Below are 20,060 nucleotides of genomic sequence, written 5' to 3'. Positions count from 1 at the left end.
CAGCTTCAAATATGATAGACAACAACTGAGGAGCAGATGGTTTGTCAACTGCATGGAGAAATTGGCATCTGGTGCAAATGAGAGGGCTGCGGTGCGGCACTTACCGTATTTTCACGACTATAAGGTGCACTGTATTAAAAGGCGCAGTCTCAGTTATGGGTGCTATTTCGGTATTTAAAACATACAAAGGTGCACCGTATTATTAGGCGCATGCTGAAACATACAGTAAAAAATGACAACGGAAGTAAAACAGTGAGTTTCGACACATTTATTGAACAAAATATTCATTCTTCCACCACAAAACCATCAAAGTTTTCATCTTCTGTATCTAAATTAAACAGCTGCACTATTTCAATGTCCAACATCCCGAATTCCTCTTCTTAATCATCTGAATCGGACTCACCGACCGGTTCCGGTTCAGCATTGATTTTGTGAAAGCTCTTACAATACATGAAGACGGTATCATAGCCCATGCGTCTACAATCCACCCGCATATGGTGGCATAACTTGCCCACCGCTGCCTCATAGTTTTTGTGAAGCAGTGTTCGCCTTCCGTCATCCTCTGTCCGTTTCCGTGGCAGCCAATAACCACGGTGAACGACGACTTCTCGTGCCCCGTTGTGCGTATCGCCACCGTGCCGGTCCCTTTTTCTCCACTTTGTGAGTCAAAGGGATGTTAAAAGTCAGAGGGATCTCATCCATGTTGGTGATGTGGCTGGGCGCAGTTATCTTGTCACGGCAGTAGGCGCGGCAGATGGCCACCCTCTCCTGGTAATCCGCGGGCAGCCGCTGCACAACAGTTGTCCTTGCGCGTATGGAGAGATTGCCGCCTCCTCATAAAGCGAAAACACTAAGATTGCTCGATTGCCATTTTCAGCCGCATATTTGATGGCCTGCAGTTTAAAGTAAGCCTCATTCATACGCGTCTCGCTTGACCGGCGCCATTTTAGGGGATCCTTACGCGTAGGTGTGCCGCTAATCGATTGGCGGAGTGTTTACCGTAGTGCACCCACCAAAGGCGCACAGCAGATTTTGGAACTCAGTCCACACACAAGGCGCTCCATATTATGGCACATATTATTAAGGCGCACTGTCGATTTTTGAGAAAATCTCAGTGTTTTAGGTGCGCCTTATAGTCGTGAAAATACGGTACACTTCAAGGCTACCTATCCAATCAGTATTTATAGGTGTTCATTTAAACTAGAGAGAGTTCATGGTGATGAACTTGTCTGCATTGACTTCATCCGTCTGGAAAGCAGCCTTGGTGGATATGAATATATTCTAGTCATCATGACCATTTAGCCAAGTTCGCACAGGCATATACTACCAGAAACAAGGCACGAAAAACTGCTGTTGACAAAAGTTTCAATGACCCATGTTTTGGGTATCTGATTAAGCTCCACCACGGCCAGGGCAGAGAGTTTGACAATTAACATTTTGTTCCCTCAGGCAGCTCTCTGGTATGCGCCACTCCAGGATGTCACTTCATCATCCACAGGGTGAACCTGTGGAGAAGTTAAATCGGACCCTGTTGCAAATGCTCTGCACACAGTGACAGAGAGAGAGAGAAAACTAGAAGGATCATCTGTCCCACATCATTCATGCATATTACTGCACTAAACAAAATCTGGATCTGTGGTGTTTTAAAACTCTACAGTTACAGGCTAACCCTGAATGTTCTAAGTATGCAGCAAATTTTGATGCCTCTTGCTCTATTACAGGTAAAATAGGAGCACTTGGAGGGACATGGCAGTCGCCACTGTCCCTTGAGGAGAGATGATCTGAAGCTACAACAACAAGCAATCTTTTGAAAACACTCACAACACTGCTATGGAAATTATGTTGGATTACACCTATGAATGTAATTCATCACACTGTTGGTTGTGTTAAAATGTACCAAAACCCCATACTCCCCATACATGATGTATACTGTTCTCCCTAGCCGATAATTGGGTTGTGAACTGGAACAAGCTGACCAGGTGACTAGAGAGATGAAAAAGACTGCTATTTAAAATAATGGTTCTGAATTTCTTTTAAGCCCACAGTGTGTACCATACACAACATCCCCTATGTGTTACGTGAGGTATTGCTAAAAGTGTACACATGGTTTGGATCCAAATCAGTTGTAAGCGTACCGGTCAAAGTCCATAAGTGTTCCACTGTCGTGACAACAGAACAGACACATGCCTTGCACAATGTCTCTCTGTGTCTCTCTGCGTTGATGCAGATTTGGGAACCAGTGATTGAGGAGTACTAAGTAAAACTTTATTAATACATACACAATCTAAACTATAGACCGAGCAAAGCCAGGGCTTAGCAATTTTTTTAGTGAGTTTTAACTTTAGCATTGAATTTCTCTTGCTCTTGTGACAGAGTCCTTGCAAGGCCATCACAGAGCCATTGGGGGAGGTTTCTGTGAAGGTTCTCTGTCATCCAGGTCATGGTCATTCTTTTAGTTGAATCATAGCAACTGGACTGTTTGAGTTTCATGAAGACATTTACCTTTCATCCAAGAGGTTTAATCAGTTCTAGCTGACTGTTTGGGAGTTCCAGATACTTATACTCCTCAGGAGCCATTAACACATTTGCAGCTTCAGTCACCTGGTTGTTGGTTGCTCCACCACTCACTATGGGGGTCGTTGAAACTTCCCCTGACACATTGGGGTTCATTAGTGGCCACATCTGAATGGTCTCTACTCCTCCTGGGGATGTTTTTCAAGACTGTAGTGTAATCAGGTAAAAGATGACGCCTCAGACCCCCACCTCCTTTTAGTGATGTTGTTCCAGTTTGACATAGATGGCTTCTTTCACTCCTCTCTCAAACCATCTTCCCTGGCCAAAACCTGTAGAGCATTGTCCTCAAAACAGTGTCCTTTGTCTTTCAGATGCAGGTGAACTGCTGAGTCCTGGCCTGAGAAGTTGGTTCTTCTATGGCAGGGGTACTCACATTTTTTCAGCATGCGAGCCACTTACAAAATGACCAAGTCAAAATGATCTACCCACCACAAATATGCAAAACATCTAATTATTTTCAAATGTATTGAGGATTCGTTGTATGTACAATGTATGTTGATGTACCTTGTATAACCAAATGAGCCAATATTGCAAAACACACATAATAATTAACTATTAATATTTTTTGTAATTGCCTGAGTTTACTTTGATGACTTGCACTGAATGGAATCAGCCAGGGATGAATTGTCTGGACAGTAGCTGCTGACAGCCAGCCTCAAGCACACTTCCAAATGTTCATCAGTCATAGTGGAAAGGTATTTGGACTTATTAATCTTCATTGACTTAATAATCTTCAACGCACTTCGAAAATGACATCGGGGAAAAAAAGTCCACCTCCCATTCCGTATGAAAGTGATATGTTTTTGTCTTCTTGGTCCCGCTCCCTCATTCATTTTGCTGACCATAAGCTTTAGCGATGGCTTAAAATCAGAGGTAATTCGCTGAATAGCTTAGCGCTTCTGACTGGTTGCCCTGTATGTCAATCAAGAAACGGGACTGCTGATAGGCTGACATCGTAAGTTCTGCTGCACTTAGCGCCGTTGTTTGCGCTTGATTGGTCACCTGAATATCAAATTCAGTTGTCATCTAACTGGCTGCCCTGTATGTTAATCAAGTGACGGAATGGATGATAGGCTGATATTTTTTAATGTCACGCCGCGATCGACCGGTAGATCGCGATCGACGTAATGAGCACCCCTGTTCTATGGTATGCCATGCGCTTGTGAAGCGGTTGTTTTGTCTCCGCAATGTACAGGTCTGGGCATTCCTCGCTGCACTGGACAGTATACACTACATTACCTTGTTTGTGTCCCAGTATTTTGTCCGTTGAGTGGATGAGCTTCTGCCGCCTTAGGGTGTTGGAGGGCTTGAAGTTCAACAGCGGGTCATCTTTATTGAAAATCCTCCTGAGCTTTTCAGGAGAAGCCCTGCAACATATGAAATGACAATGCTGTTCCATTTAAAATTTTTTTTTTTTTTACCAGTTCTTCTCGGTGTCCTCTGGGTTTCCTAAAAGATTTGATGAAGTACAAACCAGGGTAGCCACAGGTTTTGAGGGCTCTCTTGATGTGCTTCTGTTCTTCCTCCGTTCCCTCAGTTCTGGTGGGCACATTCTGGGTTCGGTGGTACAAGGTTCTGATGACACCTAGCTTGTGTTCCAGTAGGCAGTGGGATTCTTTGGGGGAGGTGTTGGATGAAATATAAATACAGCAGTGTCCATCAATCATTTTGCAAACCCCTCCTTTCTCTGCGAGGATCATATCCAGGGTAAGTCTCTTTTGCCAGGCTGCTAATCTAGTGTCCTTGTCTTGTTGCTCAGCTAATTCCTTGACAGAATCTCTCATACAGTTAACAAACCGTTGTTTGTTATAGTACAGGTAATTAATACACTCTGCATTTCTGTTGGGTGAGATCAAAATTAAGAGTGACTTGAAACCTGCAGCTATCATATTTCTAGCCTCAAATTCTGAATTGGATGGACCCTTATGGCCTTGTCAAAAGAGCCTTGGGGTACATTATCACGCTTTTGGTATTGACGTTAGCTTTGAATTTTTTTAACCCTTCAATCCCTAAATACAAGAAAATGAACACAATTATTCACAGATAATACTATACGACAAAATAGTCAAAATCCCAAACCAAGAGCTCTCTCTTTTTTCACTTTCTCCCCCTTTTTACTCTTTTGTCTTTATCTTTTCTCTGGTGGCTCTGCTTATCAAGTTTTCCTTAGGTGTCACACAATCATCCAGGTACATGAATTCAGAGGCCTGAAACATACAGAACATGACAAGTCTTCTGCCTTGTGTTGTAATGCAATATTCCAGTCTGAGTCTTTTTATCTCTTGTAAGTTGGTAAATAATATCCAATAGTACCAAATTGTTTTCTCTATTTGTCCCCAAAAATAGTAGAAAATATATAAAATGTAAAAAAAGACATTTACAACTGACAATAAAACCCAACAGATAACATTATCAACAGCATAAATTGTGTTCTTGCCCTGGGGTATGTTTTTTAGGGTGTGGTCCCTCAGCTTTGGCCTAATAGGTTAGGTGGACAAAATGGTTTCTGTTTCCCTTTTTGAGTTTCAGTGAATGTGATAGTCCCAACAAAACATCATCAGGACCACACCACTTTGGTTCATTCCATTTTACTTTGTATATGTTTACAAAGACCAAAGACCCTGGTTCCAATCCCAGGTCTTCTGTCGGTGGTTTGCTAGGTGCCCTCTTCTTACTTCATGCACTTGGAGGCAAACTTGTTATTGCAGCATGTGAGATGGCTTTCACATATTCTGACATTTCCTTGGGCACTTTGATAACATTTGGCAATGTTGAATGGACAACAGGCCAGTTCATTGGGCTTCCTGTACAGATTTCATGAGGGCCGAGGAACAAGCCTTGCCTCTCCTGGTTTCTTATCTTTACTAATGCAATTGGCAGTGTATCGACCCAATTGGTCTTTCCTGTGGACATGATTCATGCCATGGTGTTCAGTTGACTCTTTTGACCACCCCTTCGCTCTGGGGATGGTAAACAATGCCATATTCGAGCTGTATGCCAAGTGTCTCTTCCACTTTCACTTCCAAAAGACTTGTTGGCAGTGGATATTGGCCTGTGTCTATTTTCATTGTTCTTCTGTCCTCGTGTTCACTGCAAACTTGGCAATCATCCACAAAATCTTTGATGGTGTGCCTTTGGTTCGGCCATCATGCAAGATGGCATATTTCATTTATACTTGGTCCATCCCCCAGGGGGTGTGGTCTATTAGTGAGACAGCTGTGTGGTTTGGTGTGTCGTTTGATGATAGTAAGGGTCAATTTTGGAGTTGTTCTTTTACCCTCAGTTACTCTTGACTAGCTTTCAGTACCTGCTTTATTAAGTGATGTTCTGCATGCAGTAGTTTGATTTGGTCTGAAAGCTAAAGTTTCACTTCATTTGCCTTTTCTATGTGTCTCATAAAAATCACAGCTCTTTCTAGGGTTTTGTGCTATGCTGGCTACAAACAAAGAATTGTAGGCAGTGAAGAATATATGGACCTAGATCTCTTCCTTGCAGCACGCTTCACATAATTTGAGTTTTAACATTCAAAGAAGTTATAAGGGGTGATAGGAAAGTTTTCCCATTGGGTTTTCATTCCTACCTGCATAACCTCATGATCTATTAATGGGTTGAAGGAGAAGCTGATTGTGTAATAAAATCTAAAGATATTTGATTTTGTAGCTTGTTCTGAATTATGTTGAACAATGTTGTTGCCAAAATTTATTTTGTAAGTTTCTTCTGCCAGTTTTAATTGGTTGTAATATTTTTCCTTCGAAAGGCAATTACCGTATGTTTAGCCTCCAAAAGACACTTTTCCCCCTCAAAATTAATCATTATAACTTGTCCGTGATTAGAATGGATCAAGGTAATACATTTTCTATTTAATTTGCATGATTAATAGAAGGATTACATTAAATAATACAATTCACTCTATCTCATAATTAAAACAAACTGAATAAAGAGCCTCTCAATAGAGAAACATGAAATATTAAACTAGCTCTGATCGCAACCTACAGCCAACCAAAAATGTATTGAGTTTTACCACAGATATGGATGCATCTATGCACTAAGCAGATGTTTTAAACTGTTTTATTTCAATAAAACAAAGACTACCACTCTCCAGTATGTGTCTACTCTCTTCTATGCCTTGATTGTCCCAAAGGACCACCCACCTGAATTAACTAACCAGTGACACTGAAGCTGCAGAATACCCCTACATTGTCTAACATTAAAGTAATTGAATACAGGAAATCAATTTAAGGTAAGAGTGAGAGGCGAAGCTGAAAAGCCTAAACTGCCATTTGGCATGACACTAATCTTTCATGATCTTTTCTAATCTTCAACAGCATCTGCCATTTTTGCTAGTTCCATATCTGATGCATATCTGATGCAATTTTTGCTAGTTCCATATCTGATGCAATAGATTAGATTAATAGAATACCAAACCTTAAAACTGAAGCCACATAATCAATGACAATTTATTATCACAGGCACATTTTTTTTACACAAAATAATGAATCACATTTACACAATTTCTACAGCTACAACTAAATAGCAATAGTTAAATACTGTATGTACTCACATTGCACATGGTATCATTAAAACTACAGACATGTAGTGTGAAAATAACACTGGTAAACATAAAGAGTCACAATATTTACAGAACAAACATTAACTGGTGATATTCAGCAAAAACAATGCTGTATGCTCATCCATTTGTCAATCAGATACATCATACAATCTGTCATTTAACAGCTGCCACTAAAAAATTCCAGTCTATTAATTTCGGAAAATTATAAAGTAAAAAAGATAAGTCACAAAAGCTAAAGCACAACAAATACATTATCACATAAACTGCAGTTTATCAGTATGGCAGTTACTTCCCATAGCTTAATGAAGTGCACTTCAGCTTTGGCTTATCAACTATCTATCACGCTCTTTTTTTTCCCCCATCTTAATGTCACTAAATATAGGTTACACAGTAAGATAATTGGACAGCCATAGGTAAAGAAGATGGACTGATTCTCTTCTAATTCTTTTTTCAGGACTGTTGTGCAAGTGGATGTGCTAGGCAAGCCAACATCCTTGACAAAAGTCAGTTTAACCTCTTCTGTCTAGCAACATTGTAGTCAAATATGGTGACTTTGCATGACAGAAATATGATATATGCCAGTGGACCTAAAACAGCTTTGAAAAAAACCCAAAAACAAAACTCAAGAAATGTTTAATGGAAAAGGGGAGAATGTAGTGGAAAAACATTGAATTATTGTAAAAATATGTATTTTCTAGTCTCAATTAGACAGAACACATAAACTACATTGTTTAAATCCTAGGCTTTATGCGCAAGTATCAAATGATGCTTAGAAATGTATTTTAACTTTGTATATTCCATTAAAGACCTTGGGACTCTTAATATTAAACTAGTCTCACTGTACCATGAATCACCAAGACCTGTGTGTCAAATCCGTGTTCTGATATCACCATTCTTCTACTGCACATTTTCAGTGAGCAGCAGGCTGGTAGGTTTGTTGAAAGACGTTCTGAAGTGTTTCTTGGCTTTTCCTCAGCTTTGCAATTAAACATGAGCTCCCTTATTAAACGGCTTGAAAAAGAAAAGTGAAATCTAATATAATTTGTAATTTATATTTTACAAAACAATGGATAATAATGTTGAAGCCTAGACAGCATTTTATGGGTGAATGCATTTGCATTAAGCCATTAGATGCCCCAACATGGTGACAGTGGTGCGGGTGGTTTCTTTTTCTTTCAAAAGAAGACACCACTGTTGCGGTACAAGTAGCATCAATGGTAAAGATTTTTTTGTTTTTTCTGTGCACCGTTGATCATTGCAAGGATAAAGTATGGCCAGTGGAAGTCGATGATGTTATCAGCTTCTGATGAACATCTTATATGGCTAAAGTGGAAAAAAAAAGATTCAAACGCCATAACTCTTTATTATTCCTGGGCTTTGACATCTATCCTTACTAAATTTTATCCTTTCTTACCCTTAGATCATATGAATACATATTATGTTCTTTTATCAACAAATGGCAAAAAAATATTATCTGTAATTACTTTGATATCAATTATCTTTACTATGCCTGCCATTCTCCACCGCTGCAATTTGTTTTAAATAGAACAATCAAGATGTAGCCGGACTGTAGAAGTTCTGTTTTAACTTAAGGGACTTTACGTCAGCTTCAAAATCAAGTCGTTTGCCACAAAGGGCTTTAAGAGTGACAAAAGAATACATTTAGAGATTGTTAATGAGACAAAAATCAACTTCTACCAGAATAATGGCAGAAGAATGTGGAAACAGAAAAAAGAACTCCTCAAGATCCAAAGCATAGCACCTCATCAGTGAAGCAGGAGGCAGTATGTCAGTAGAATCAATTCTCTTATTTAATTGCTGATCGGACTAATAAAAAAATCAGCAGGGTGAATTCTGAAGTGTTCTGCCTAATTTTACCTGTTCATATTCAACCAAATACCTCAGAGCTTGTTAGGAAATGTTTCAGATGGCATGCTCCGCAAAAAGAAAAGTCAATTACATGAACCTGAATTTAGGCGTGCATGCATTTCACTTGCACAGCACTGAAGCACCTGAGTGTAATATTCATTTAAATGGAAGTACAGTAAATCATTTAAACTAAAATAGAGGCAGTCTGCATCAATACATTCCTAAATAATACATTTTAGTGAACCCTTCAACTTCACAGCTGAGCACTGCTTCGATTTCTTAGTTTTTAATTTGAACTTCATTATGGACACTTATATAACAAAAGAAAACAAACTGAATCAGTGGCCAAAAAAGATAATTAAAAAAAAAAGATGGTTTTTTTTTTTTTTTTTTTTACAACTGTTTATCAATTTTGAATACAGAATGGTGCAAAGTTAACAATACTGGCTATAACATAGACGGCACAGATAGCTGTAGACAAGAATGAAGTTTACGTTAGGATGTAGGTAGCTGTTTTGCGTTTCTCTTTTTAACAAGTAAAGCTATAATGAATTGACTGACATCATCTAGCCCTGAATGGACACACAGGGTGACTGATGTTTCTTTCATCCAATGGCAAAACTCCACACTGCAGCAATGATGACTGTGCATGTACATAGATACAAACTGTTGTCCTCACAGACAGCACTGATGAACTGTAAGGTTGCATGTGGTAATGCAGACATTTACTGTGCTGCACACAGAGATCCGGTAACATCGCAAAAATATAATACGTGGGATGAATGTAAATATTACTTTAATTCTGAGAGAATCAGTGAGATGTGGACGTTACTCAGAGAAGGGGGGAAACATCCCAAGGTCAGCAAAGTCCTCAATATTGTAGTTGGCTGTTCCCTGGGTTGGATCTCCAGGTATGGGTAACATGTCCTGTAGGGACACAGAGGGTACATTGTGTAGATGTGTTCGTTTTTAGCAGTTAGCAGCTGAAAGGCCCATTGACCTCCTCTGGGTATCTACTGTTACCTGGAAGACTTCTGTCTGACTTGGGTTGGGGTGCGTGTGCTGTTCTCCAGTGGGTTGGGAGTGATGCTGGTTCTGCCACTGTGACCACACCTCACTGGGACGACCCTGGAACTGAGTTCCACTCTGACTGCTCTCGCCAGACACATCTGCAGACATTAATGCCATCACAATTATAGAGGAAACCTTTCTGTTTGTTATTTGTCATTTTTATCCATAAATTCTAACCTTTTAAGTGCTTAAAACTTTCACACTGAACTCTATCGAAGAGGTTGGTTATCTATTGAATGATCTGAATCGCTAAACACCATCATACAAAAATACAATGCTTTACGCTTCCTGGTTTAATTTTTTTTTTATTATATTTTGTTTTTTTTACACACAAAAATATTTCAGATAATCACACAAATGTTAGAAGATAACCTGAGTAAACATAACATCTTCCTAAATGCTGATATTATTTATTATGGAGGGAAAAAACCAAACCCATTTGGCCCAATTAAAGTGTAATTGCCCCTTGACCCTATTAACGGGTTTAGCCACCCTAGGTGGCTGTAAGTAGCATTGAGTGGCTCTTTACATGTCCAATTAGTCCACAGTTAAAATGTCTGTATTTTAGTGACTAATCCAACAGTATTGAATTCTTCACCAGTTGCTAAGCATGAAATTGTCAGAACTTTTTCAAAGCAGGTAACTTCCTGTCACCAGTTGCTGGTGCTATAAGTATGAGTCAATAGTGGTGCATAGGTCTACCTAGGTCTACCCAGCCGGCCATCAGCAGGAGGGTCCTCCTACATGAGCCTGGTCCTGCTCAAGGTTTCTTCCTGTTAAAGGGGAGTTTTTTCTTGCCACTGTTGCTTGTTGGGGGTCAGGCCCTGTAAAGCGCCTAGTGTCACAGCTGTGGGCAATCCCGCCCGTGTGTCCTCGCTCACTCCGCGCACCTGGGGCGAATCAGTAATCAAGAGCCCTTATAGTTCCCTGCGCTACGCTGCCTCCCTGCCAGATTGTCCTCTGTGTTCCACATGACTCTCCAGTGTTTTCCTGCCTGCCTGTTTCTGACGACTCTGTTCCCCGGAATATCCTGTCTGCCTTCGGTTCCTGATAATAAAGCTGTGTTCAACCGAACTCTGGTGTCGCTTTTGGGTTCTCGTCTGCTGCCTGACAGCCCAGAAACAATTCTAATTGTAACAGATGCTATATAAAGATTGAATGATTGATTGATTGATTGATTGATGGATGGATGGATGATAGGTCAACATTAAGGGACAACGTGGAAGTGCTCTTTCTTTCTATCTGTTACTGCATTGCCAAAGCATCAGATTGGGACTCGGTAAAGGATTCAGAGTTGGGGGTAAAAAGTATGATCAGGACATCCCTGTATTTTATTGGATAGAAACAGAAATGTGATGACATGCTGACCTGTCCAAGACATTTGAGTCTGTTGATCAAAAGCTGCTATTGATTAGATTGACAGATGTTGATGGAGTGGAGGCTGGTAGAACACAAGATAGAACACAATGTATACATGCAGAGGGTCACAGATAAAAAAAGTTTGGGAGATTTCTATGTACTGAAATGGAATTTGATTGTGGAATGTAAATTGTATACAAAAGGAGGAAATTGAAATGGTATTTTATTGTGAAATGTAAATTGAGAGCAAAAGGAAGGGTTGAAATGGAAATTTAGGAAGGGTATGGTGGAGACTGGGAGAACAGATGAAGTCCATTTGGTTCCTCATTTATTTACAAGGAAACAAAGGTTGAAAGAGGACTAGCGTCAAACGACTGAGGGGGGGACATCCTCAGTCATTCAACTTCTTGCGCCAGCCGGAACACCTGCTGTGAAGGCACCAAACTCCTGTGGTGCATACAGCGCACACCTACTGTGTTGGCGTCCTGTGTCCTGTGCATGCAGCAAACACATGCTGTGAAGACGTCTGCACCTCAGAGGCGGGCCTTCAACTATATAAGATCAGAACTGTATACATTGAGTAGAGAGCTCTCCGCATGCTTCGGTGTGTGTATCCTGACCGACTGACTGGAATAAAACCATCTCCTGCGCAGTAACTTAGATTAATAGTTTTTCTTCTCCAAACGGCTAAAAATCCGCGACAGTACCAAGGTTCAATCTGGCAGTTTGATTATCAAGTTTTTTAATCATATTGGTAAACACAGGAATGAGGGAGCAGTTAATGGCTCAGTGGAAAGACATTGGCCTGGCAGGCATGTCCTACCAGGAGGAGACCCCGAGGCAGACCCAAAACACGCAGGAGAGACTATGCTGAGGCTGCCTCTGCAGCCGGATAAGCGAAAGAAGAGAAGATGAGCCAAGTTTTATTTAAGATCACTACGTATTGTTGTGCCCTGTTGTAAATCTGCAATTTATAATGGTGGCCTGTCTTGGCTGGGTCTCATTGGAAAAACAGATTTTATCTCAAGGAATTTCCCAGAGAAATAAAGGATGGATGGATGGATAATTGAAAACCACAGATACAGAGTGATGTCCACTAAAGATTAATGACTAGAGTCAGTTAATAGTAAGTGAAAGCTCACCAAAAGCTGTACTGCGGTTTGTCAGTCCTGAATAGGTGTTGCTGCTCGGAGAGGAAGTGGCTGGAGATGATAGGGGACTGTAAGAGCCTGGATCAGTCTGGTAGCTGTGGCCAGAACCAATACCAAATGGGCTGGACTGGGCTTTAGTGGACTGGAGAGCATAAACACTGGTTAGTGGTTACACAAATGTGCACGCATGCACAATAAATAATACAAAAACTTTTTAAGTAGATTCACATTTAGTTCACTGGCCTGTTCTCTCAGCAGTATCAGGAGGAGCAGGTCATGCTCGGATTCAAAATGAAATAAAATGTATGTCAGACATCCACCCTTAGGATGGCAGCTGAAGATATTTTATATTTAATCTTCTGCATTTATTACCTCCTGCATTTTTCATTAGATATATCTATTGTCTTTTTTCATTTTCATTTCTTTTATTAAGTAAAACTTTTAACAGATATATTTTGCAGAGTGTACATCCAAACCAGTGGAAAATACTTTTTGTGTGGACATTGGTTGCACATGTTTGCTCCAGGCTGCAGCATGCAAACACCCCGTAAGACTGGCCAAATATAAATAAAACATTGAGTAATATTAGCAGTTTTCGGGCCCTTGCAGTTCTTAATTTGCAGTTCTGTACCTGCCCAGAGAAGGGGGGGCGGTTGCCAGACCATGCCACCTGATTTGAGTTGAGCTGTCTTGTGATCTGAGCAAGGTTCTGATTAGATGACCCTGATGCCTGGATTTCATTCACAGCAGGAACATGGATAACCGATGAACTGAGTAGAAAAAACACACAAAACAAAGTTAAAAGCTCATAAATTCATAAATTACATACAAGTAAGTAAATATTCCTGACAATAAGGAATACTGAGTTAAATTTATGTCAATGGTAGAGCCTTCATTGTGAATGAATAAAAAATATACAATAAGGGGTGATTTACAAACATAAAAATGAATCAGAAAATAAAAAGTGTACAGGAAATAGCTCAGCCCACACTTCTTCTCAGCTCTGCTGTTGATGGTGAGATCAGGTGGTTTGTTAATAGGAGATGTGGATGCGATGTATTAGATTGGAAGGGGTATTAAAGTGGTGTAGTTGTAATGGCTTTACCATATTTCAGATGCCACTAGATTAGGGGAATTCAAACAATCCTAGAGAGTGACTTTGGGCCCCCACATTACCTTAGCTGCAAACCTGAAACTCTACATTTCACTGACATTGTGGTAGTCCACTTTAGGGACCTGACTGTACTAATATATACTCCATAAATAGAGAAGCTGAGCTTTACCCAAAGCCTTTGCCACTGTGCCCCTGCTGAAAGGGAGAGCTCTGTGAGTAGAGCTGCTGTCCTCCAGCTGTTGAGGAAGGAGCCATCATCTTTTTATCTCCCGCTATACACAAATGTACAAAAGCAGAGCGTTTGTTAAATCGGAAATTAAAAGCAATAACAGGGTTTCCATAGTTGTATGTATAACTCTTTTTGTACAACTAGAGATACCGGTGTACATCTCAGCAAAGCGAGGATCTCGTTCCTGGGAGAAAAGTGTTTCTGTCTTGTCTGTGTTCTTTACTGCTTCATGGACCCCACTGCTTACGCTAGGCACAGGCACCTAATGAGAATTTGAATGTTTTGATTTTAATGAAAAATTTAGAGCTACATGCAAGTCATAATATTGAAATCTTACTGCAAAATCATAAATAACATTTCTATTATCTATCAATTAATCTAGAGAGAATCTTATCTAAAAATATTAAGATCTGTCTGTAAATTTAACCATGTAATTTGGGGGTTAGGCCCTGGGATTCTGTAAAGCGCCTTGAAACAATTTTGATTGTAAAAGACGCTATGTAAATAAAGATTGATTGATTGAATTTAGCTGTTAATTAGGTTATGGGTCCTTTATTCAACATTTATAGCTAAACTTTAAAGCCAGATGCTGTTGTGGTAACCTGGGAAAGGTCATAAGCAGTCAATCCATCTCTTTGATGAACCTCCAGTTCTGCCTGTTGCTGTTGAAGCTGTCTGCAAATCACAAAAAGACAATAGACAAGCTTCATACACTGTGTATACTGTATGTACACACACACACACACACACACACACACACACACACACACACACACACACACACACACACACACACACACACACCAGGCCCTTAGGTACACCTTGCTCGTAAAAAGTTTGACAGCCTTTTGCTTTCAGAACCACCTAATTTCCTCATGGCATTCTTTTAACAAGGTGTTGGGAAAATCCCTCAGAGGTTTTTTTTTGTGTCCATATTAACATGATAGCATCCAGCAGTTCCTGCAGATTTGTCAGCTACATATCTGTGATGCAAATTGCCCACTCCAATACATCCCAAAAGTGCCCTATTGGATTGAGATCTAGTGATTGGAGAGGCCATTGTAGCACAGTGAACTCATTGTCAGGTTCCAGAAACCAGTGTGATAGGGTATGGTCTTTGTTACATGGTGCAATATTCTGCTGGAAGTAGCTACCAGAAGATGGGTACACTGTGATCATAAAGGGATGGATGGGTCTGCAACAGTACTCAGGTAGGCTGCAGCATTGAAACGAAGCCCAGTTGGTGCGAAGAGGCCCAAAGTGTGCCTAGAAAATATCCCCCACACATTACACCACCAGCCTGAACTGTTAATGAAAGGCAGGATGGATCCAAGCTTTCATATTGTTTGCACCACATTCTGACCCCACCATCTGAATGTCGCAGCTGAAATAGAGGCTTGTCACACAAGGGAACATATTTCATATATCTTTTCAAGTTTGGTGAGCCTGTATGAATTGTAGAGTCACTTATAATGTTAGCTTAGCTGACAGGTGTGACACTCTAATGTAGCCCATTCTCTTCAAGCTTTGTGTGTTGTATATTCAGGGATTGTGTTGTACATTCCTTGGTTGTAACAAATGGTTATTTGAGTTACTCTTGCCCTTTTATATCTGAACGTGTATTCCCATTTTCCTCTGACCTCTCACATCAACATGGTATTTTTGCCCACACAACTGCTACTTATTCTCTTTTCTGGGGCATTCCCTGTAAACATGAGAAATGGCTGTTCAGGAAAAACCCAGTAGCTCAGCAGTTTCTGAAATACTCAGACCGGCCCATCTGGCACCAAGTTGTGGAGGAATATTACTACCCTAGTTCCCTCTAAATTCTAAATTGTAAGGCAGACTTGACCTTTAGTCTCATTTAGTGTCCCGAAGGAGCTACTGAGCTCTCAGTGACTATATCCAAAGCAAGTCATCTTCCATTTTCCTTATAAACCTCTTGGTACAAAATGTCTTATGAGAATTGCTGCTGGCACTTCATGCATGAACTGTCGCTGTGTTGGTAAACTTCAATTCGACACAAGTCATCTGAGTCTCCTGTGTGTCAGTTCATTAACTTGCAGAATGTCCACAATAAAATTAACTTAAATCCTCTTTTTTTGATGCTTCAGTAAGTTGTCCTGATCACATCTACATGCCTAAATGCATTGAGTGGCCATTTTCCCTCAAAAAAGGGGGGAAGTGAAACAGAGCTAAATTTTACACACACATACACAAAATAGATAAATAAATACAAAACCTACTTGATATTAGTGTTGGTACAGATAATGTACTCTATTTCATCAGAGTAGGGGTTTTGGAAAGTAAAGCTGCTGGTTCGGATCAGCAACCACTCCCTGTTCTTCATTCGGAAACGATACATCACCGAAAGAACTTGACCCTTCAATTTCAACACCTGCACAAGGAAAGGAAATAGCTTCAGTTAATTGAGTAGCAGACCAGAAAAATACTGTACTTTTTGTGTTTTTCATCCCATCACAATAATTTTTCTAGTACCGGTACATTATTTTGGTGGGGTGGGGATAGCACCATCGCTGTGAGCCCAAAAGGGATAACGCAGCCAAAATCATTATTTTAGTGATTTACATCACATTGCATGGATCCAGGTAGAATGATGATCAGATAGATAGATAGTGATCGGTCTTCCAAATAAGATCACGAAATACAGTATAAGCATCGGCCTTTCCTTAATTTAAAATATAGTACATCCACTGCAAACAAACAGCATAAAGTAAAAATGTGTTCTCTGCTGTCTTAAATTATTATTTGAGATTATTTCACAAGGACAAGGACCAGGATGTGTCATCAACCAGATTGCTCAGATCAGAATGCATTCTTTGTGGAATGGGTCTTCTCAGAAGGGATTTAATCTTTTTATTTTGTATTGCAATGTGTCTCAAGCCAAACACGCTAGGATGAGACAGCTGATGGCAGTCCTGGAAATGGCTCCAAAGGCTGAAAATGGGGGTCAGGATGATAGAGCATCCATTAATATCTAAAAAAGCTTCAACCTCCTGAAGCAGCTCCCTAGCTGCCATTTCCATCAGCTCTATGTTATTGCCAATGAGTTGGAGGAGGTTTGGGGTAGAAATCATTGATGACCTCAGAACACACCAAGTTTTATTTTTTCAGTTCCTTTTAGTAAGATATCCTGTTGACAGAATGTAATAAAACAACCAAATTGACTCAATGGTTCACCTGTGATCTAGGATCTGTCTGCTGGGTGTCTATTTGGTTTGATATTGTTGTCCTCTTTTGCCCTTCTCCCTTTTCCTTATCATCCCCACATAGTTCAGTCAATCTCTCCATTCCACTGTTTCGGGTACTATATTAGGTCAAGTCAGAATAGAAAAAACTAATTTCTGTTCCTGTATTTGCACTTTTGTGATGGTTTTTTACAAAATCTAAGGAAGTAAAACGTATATACCTCCCTCTAAAAGAACTGACCAACCTCAACAAAAGTCAAGCTAGTTGATCACCGATCACCGAAGGCATGTGGATGCATGTCATGTGTCTGTAGTATTAACAACAGCTCCACTCTCCGACTACTGTTACAATACAGAGTTCAGTTAAATCATTATCATTTACAAATGCACGGGGTCTGTTTAAATCTGCCTAGAGCTGTCCTCACAAGACACCTATGACCACACTGAAGGAGTAAATAGCTTCAATGGCTTGAATGGGAAGAACTGTACATGAAATAACCAGCATACCTGTTGGAAACCTTCTCTCAAATGACTCTGGTCCTCAGGATGGCAAAATTCCAAGACATCTTTCCCCAGCAGGTCCTAAGGACAGTTAATCAGTTAGTTAGTAAAGATTGCAGGGTTGTCTTAATGATCACATCACTCACACACTCTGTGTGTGAAAACGTGAATGCATCCTCTCAATCTACAGACACCGGTGAATATCCTATCATTTGTTGTTTATGTATTATATAAAATGAGGTATGGCTAGGGTTAGGTTAATAAGTAATTAAATTAGCTAAGTTGTGATGTAAACTTTAAAAAATTCAGTGAACACTGTTTATTTATGTTGTAGCTATGCTGTATGCCTGAATGTAACAACTGGGAGTATAAAAAGTATTTATGAAAATCTCTGGCGAGAGATGGGCTATGCTCTGCTTATTGCAAGGATAATATACTACTGTATATAAATGCTCACATTCTAAAGTCAATTTCAAGCCACCAATTAACCTATTCCCGAATGCATGTAGGATGTGAGAAAGAAAGAAAGAAAGAAAGAAGAAAAGAAAAAAAGAAAAAAGAAAGAAAGAGAAAAGAAAGAAAGAAAGATTTTTTAGATTTTACACAACCACTTTATTTACACAAATTCACACTCTGTTAAACAACCAGTGCTGACAACAAAATAACTAGAATCAACAAAAACCAGTTACTCCACAAGGAGTTTGTCACTGTCCGATTGGTCCAAAAGTGTCCTTTACAACATTCAAACACACACAAAAAACATTGTCTCTCGCCCGGAACAGAAATGGGCACTGGTCCGACATAGTAGGATCCGTACTACAGAGGGAAAAAACGACGGTGGCCTGTCACGCAGGCTCCAGCGGGGGGGGCTCCATCCCTTCCCAGCCAGTCGGCCTACAAGCTGGTGCTCTTGTTGGACAGTTCTCTCAGTTGTTTCCTGGCTTTGCCCATATGTTTCCTCAGCCGGAAGATCTCAGGGTCAGTCAGGTCTGACACCACTCTGTGTTTGATCCAATGGCTGGCTGACTGGATGAAGAGGAGCTTGTCGGGGAAGTAACTCCCCAAATCAGGGCCCCTTCATGCCTTTGGTCTTCGTGAGAAAGTTCTTGATCATGCTTGGGGGGTACAAGTCATCCCTCTCGCTGTCTGCCACCGTGTTCGACAGCTCACTGGCATCGGACATGTACTCTTGGTCGCTGGTATCTGTGGCAGCGGCTGCATACTCCAGCTGTCCAGCTTTTCTGTCACCACCGTCGTTCATTACATTTTTCTGCTTTCTGTGCCGCTTTGCGGGAGCTGGCCGCCATTCAGACACCCCCCCGCTGCCCTCACTTGTACCTGCACCTCCCTCACCCCGCTCACCTGTGCTAACGCTAACCTCACCCTGCTCACCTGTGCTCATTCCTCCCACACCAAGCTCGCCAGCCATTTTCCCTGGCGCCCCGCGCTCACCTGTCTCCTGCCCCACGTCACCTACAGCTACACCCTGCTCACCGGTTTCACCCATGTCTCCCATCTCTCCTGCCTCACCCAGTTCACTTATTTCACTCATTCCATCCCCAGTCTCACCCAGCCCGCCCAACGCTTCAAAAGCCACCCCAGTTGGATCCATTTTCTTCCCCGCCTCACCACTCTCACCAGTCACCTCCACCGCCATCTCCACATTCTCCCTCGCTCCACTCACTCCGTTTTCGGGTTCCGCCGCCACCGCGTCCGGGACGGCGCGGCTTGGACAAGCCCTGGCCAAATGTCCCTCCTCGCCACAGTTAAAACATTTAAGGGCAGAGGAGGTAGCAAATAAAACGTAATCAAAGTCGTCCACACGGACAACAAACCTATAATTAAACTCCTCCGCCCTGTTGTTTAAAATCATGTGGACCTGACTACGTGTCTCAACAATGGCGACCGACACCCCGACATCAACTTCCTAATAGAGGACACCAGTTTCCCATGTTGGGACAGTTCTCTCTCCAGGAACTCATCGCTGACGAACGGCGGCACATTGGACAAGGTAATCCGTGCCGCCGGCTGCGTCAGCGGAGTCACCTGGACGAACTGCCCCCCCACGGTGATCCCTGTCTCCACTAACCTGTTCGCCTGTTCCACCTGCTCTACGAACAGCGCCACCGCCCTGTTCATGCGGGCGGCGGACTTCACGGAGCTGTGACCGATTTCCTGGCCCACAGCCAGAGCCACCTCCTCCACACTGAGCACGGAGCCCGCTCCCACCTTCACTCCGTGTCTCCGGCTCAACCCGTTCAGGTTGGCGTTCGCCGCCATGACGGCCGCACGCGGTCGGCCGCCCCACAAACTCACACACTTGCTAAACTAAGGAGCAAATAATTAAAAACGAAACGCACAATAAAACAAACTATGTTCACAAGCATTCACGCTCACACAAGAAATAGGAAAA

At 41.3% G+C, this 20,060-nt stretch overlaps 1 protein-coding gene and 1 long non-coding RNA gene across 2 annotated transcripts in view; both read right to left on the bottom strand.

The window, feature by feature from the left end:
* Positions 1–253: 253 nt before the first annotated feature.
* LOC130515559 (uncharacterized) lies at positions 254–5,773 on the bottom strand. The gene is made up of 2 exons (XR_008947205.1): positions 4,049–5,773; positions 254–3,941 (listed from the first exon to the last, which is right to left on the bottom strand). It is a non-coding gene; the product is annotated as an uncharacterized LOC130515559 (long non-coding RNA).
* Positions 5,774–7,012: 1,239 nt separating this feature from the next.
* arnt2 (aryl-hydrocarbon receptor nuclear translocator 2) overlaps positions 7,013–20,060 on the bottom strand; it is a 40,774-nt gene continuing 27,726 nt past the window's right edge. The window contains exons 11-19 of the mRNA XM_057015746.1: positions 17,654–17,728; positions 16,184–16,335; positions 14,540–14,612; positions 14,088–14,199; positions 13,878–13,980; positions 13,226–13,364; positions 12,586–12,736; positions 10,037–10,182; positions 7,013–9,940 (exon numbers count right to left, since the gene is read on the bottom strand). Coding sequence (XP_056871726.1) covers positions 9,842–9,940; positions 10,037–10,182; positions 12,586–12,736; positions 13,226–13,364; positions 13,878–13,980; positions 14,088–14,199; positions 14,540–14,612; positions 16,184–16,335; positions 17,654–17,728 — 1,050 coding nt within the window. The 3' untranslated portion in view covers positions 7,013–9,841. The remainder of the gene's footprint in view (positions 9,941–10,036; positions 10,183–12,585; positions 12,737–13,225; positions 13,365–13,877; positions 13,981–14,087; positions 14,200–14,539; positions 14,613–16,183; positions 16,336–17,653; positions 17,729–20,060) is intronic.

Source organism: Takifugu flavidus, chromosome 2 (assembly GCF_003711565.1).
Source record: "Takifugu flavidus isolate HTHZ2018 chromosome 2, ASM371156v2, whole genome shotgun sequence".
Taxonomy (NCBI): domain Eukaryota; kingdom Metazoa; phylum Chordata; class Actinopteri; order Tetraodontiformes; family Tetraodontidae; genus Takifugu; species Takifugu flavidus.
This window is presented reverse-complemented; position numbering and strand designations above follow the sequence as displayed.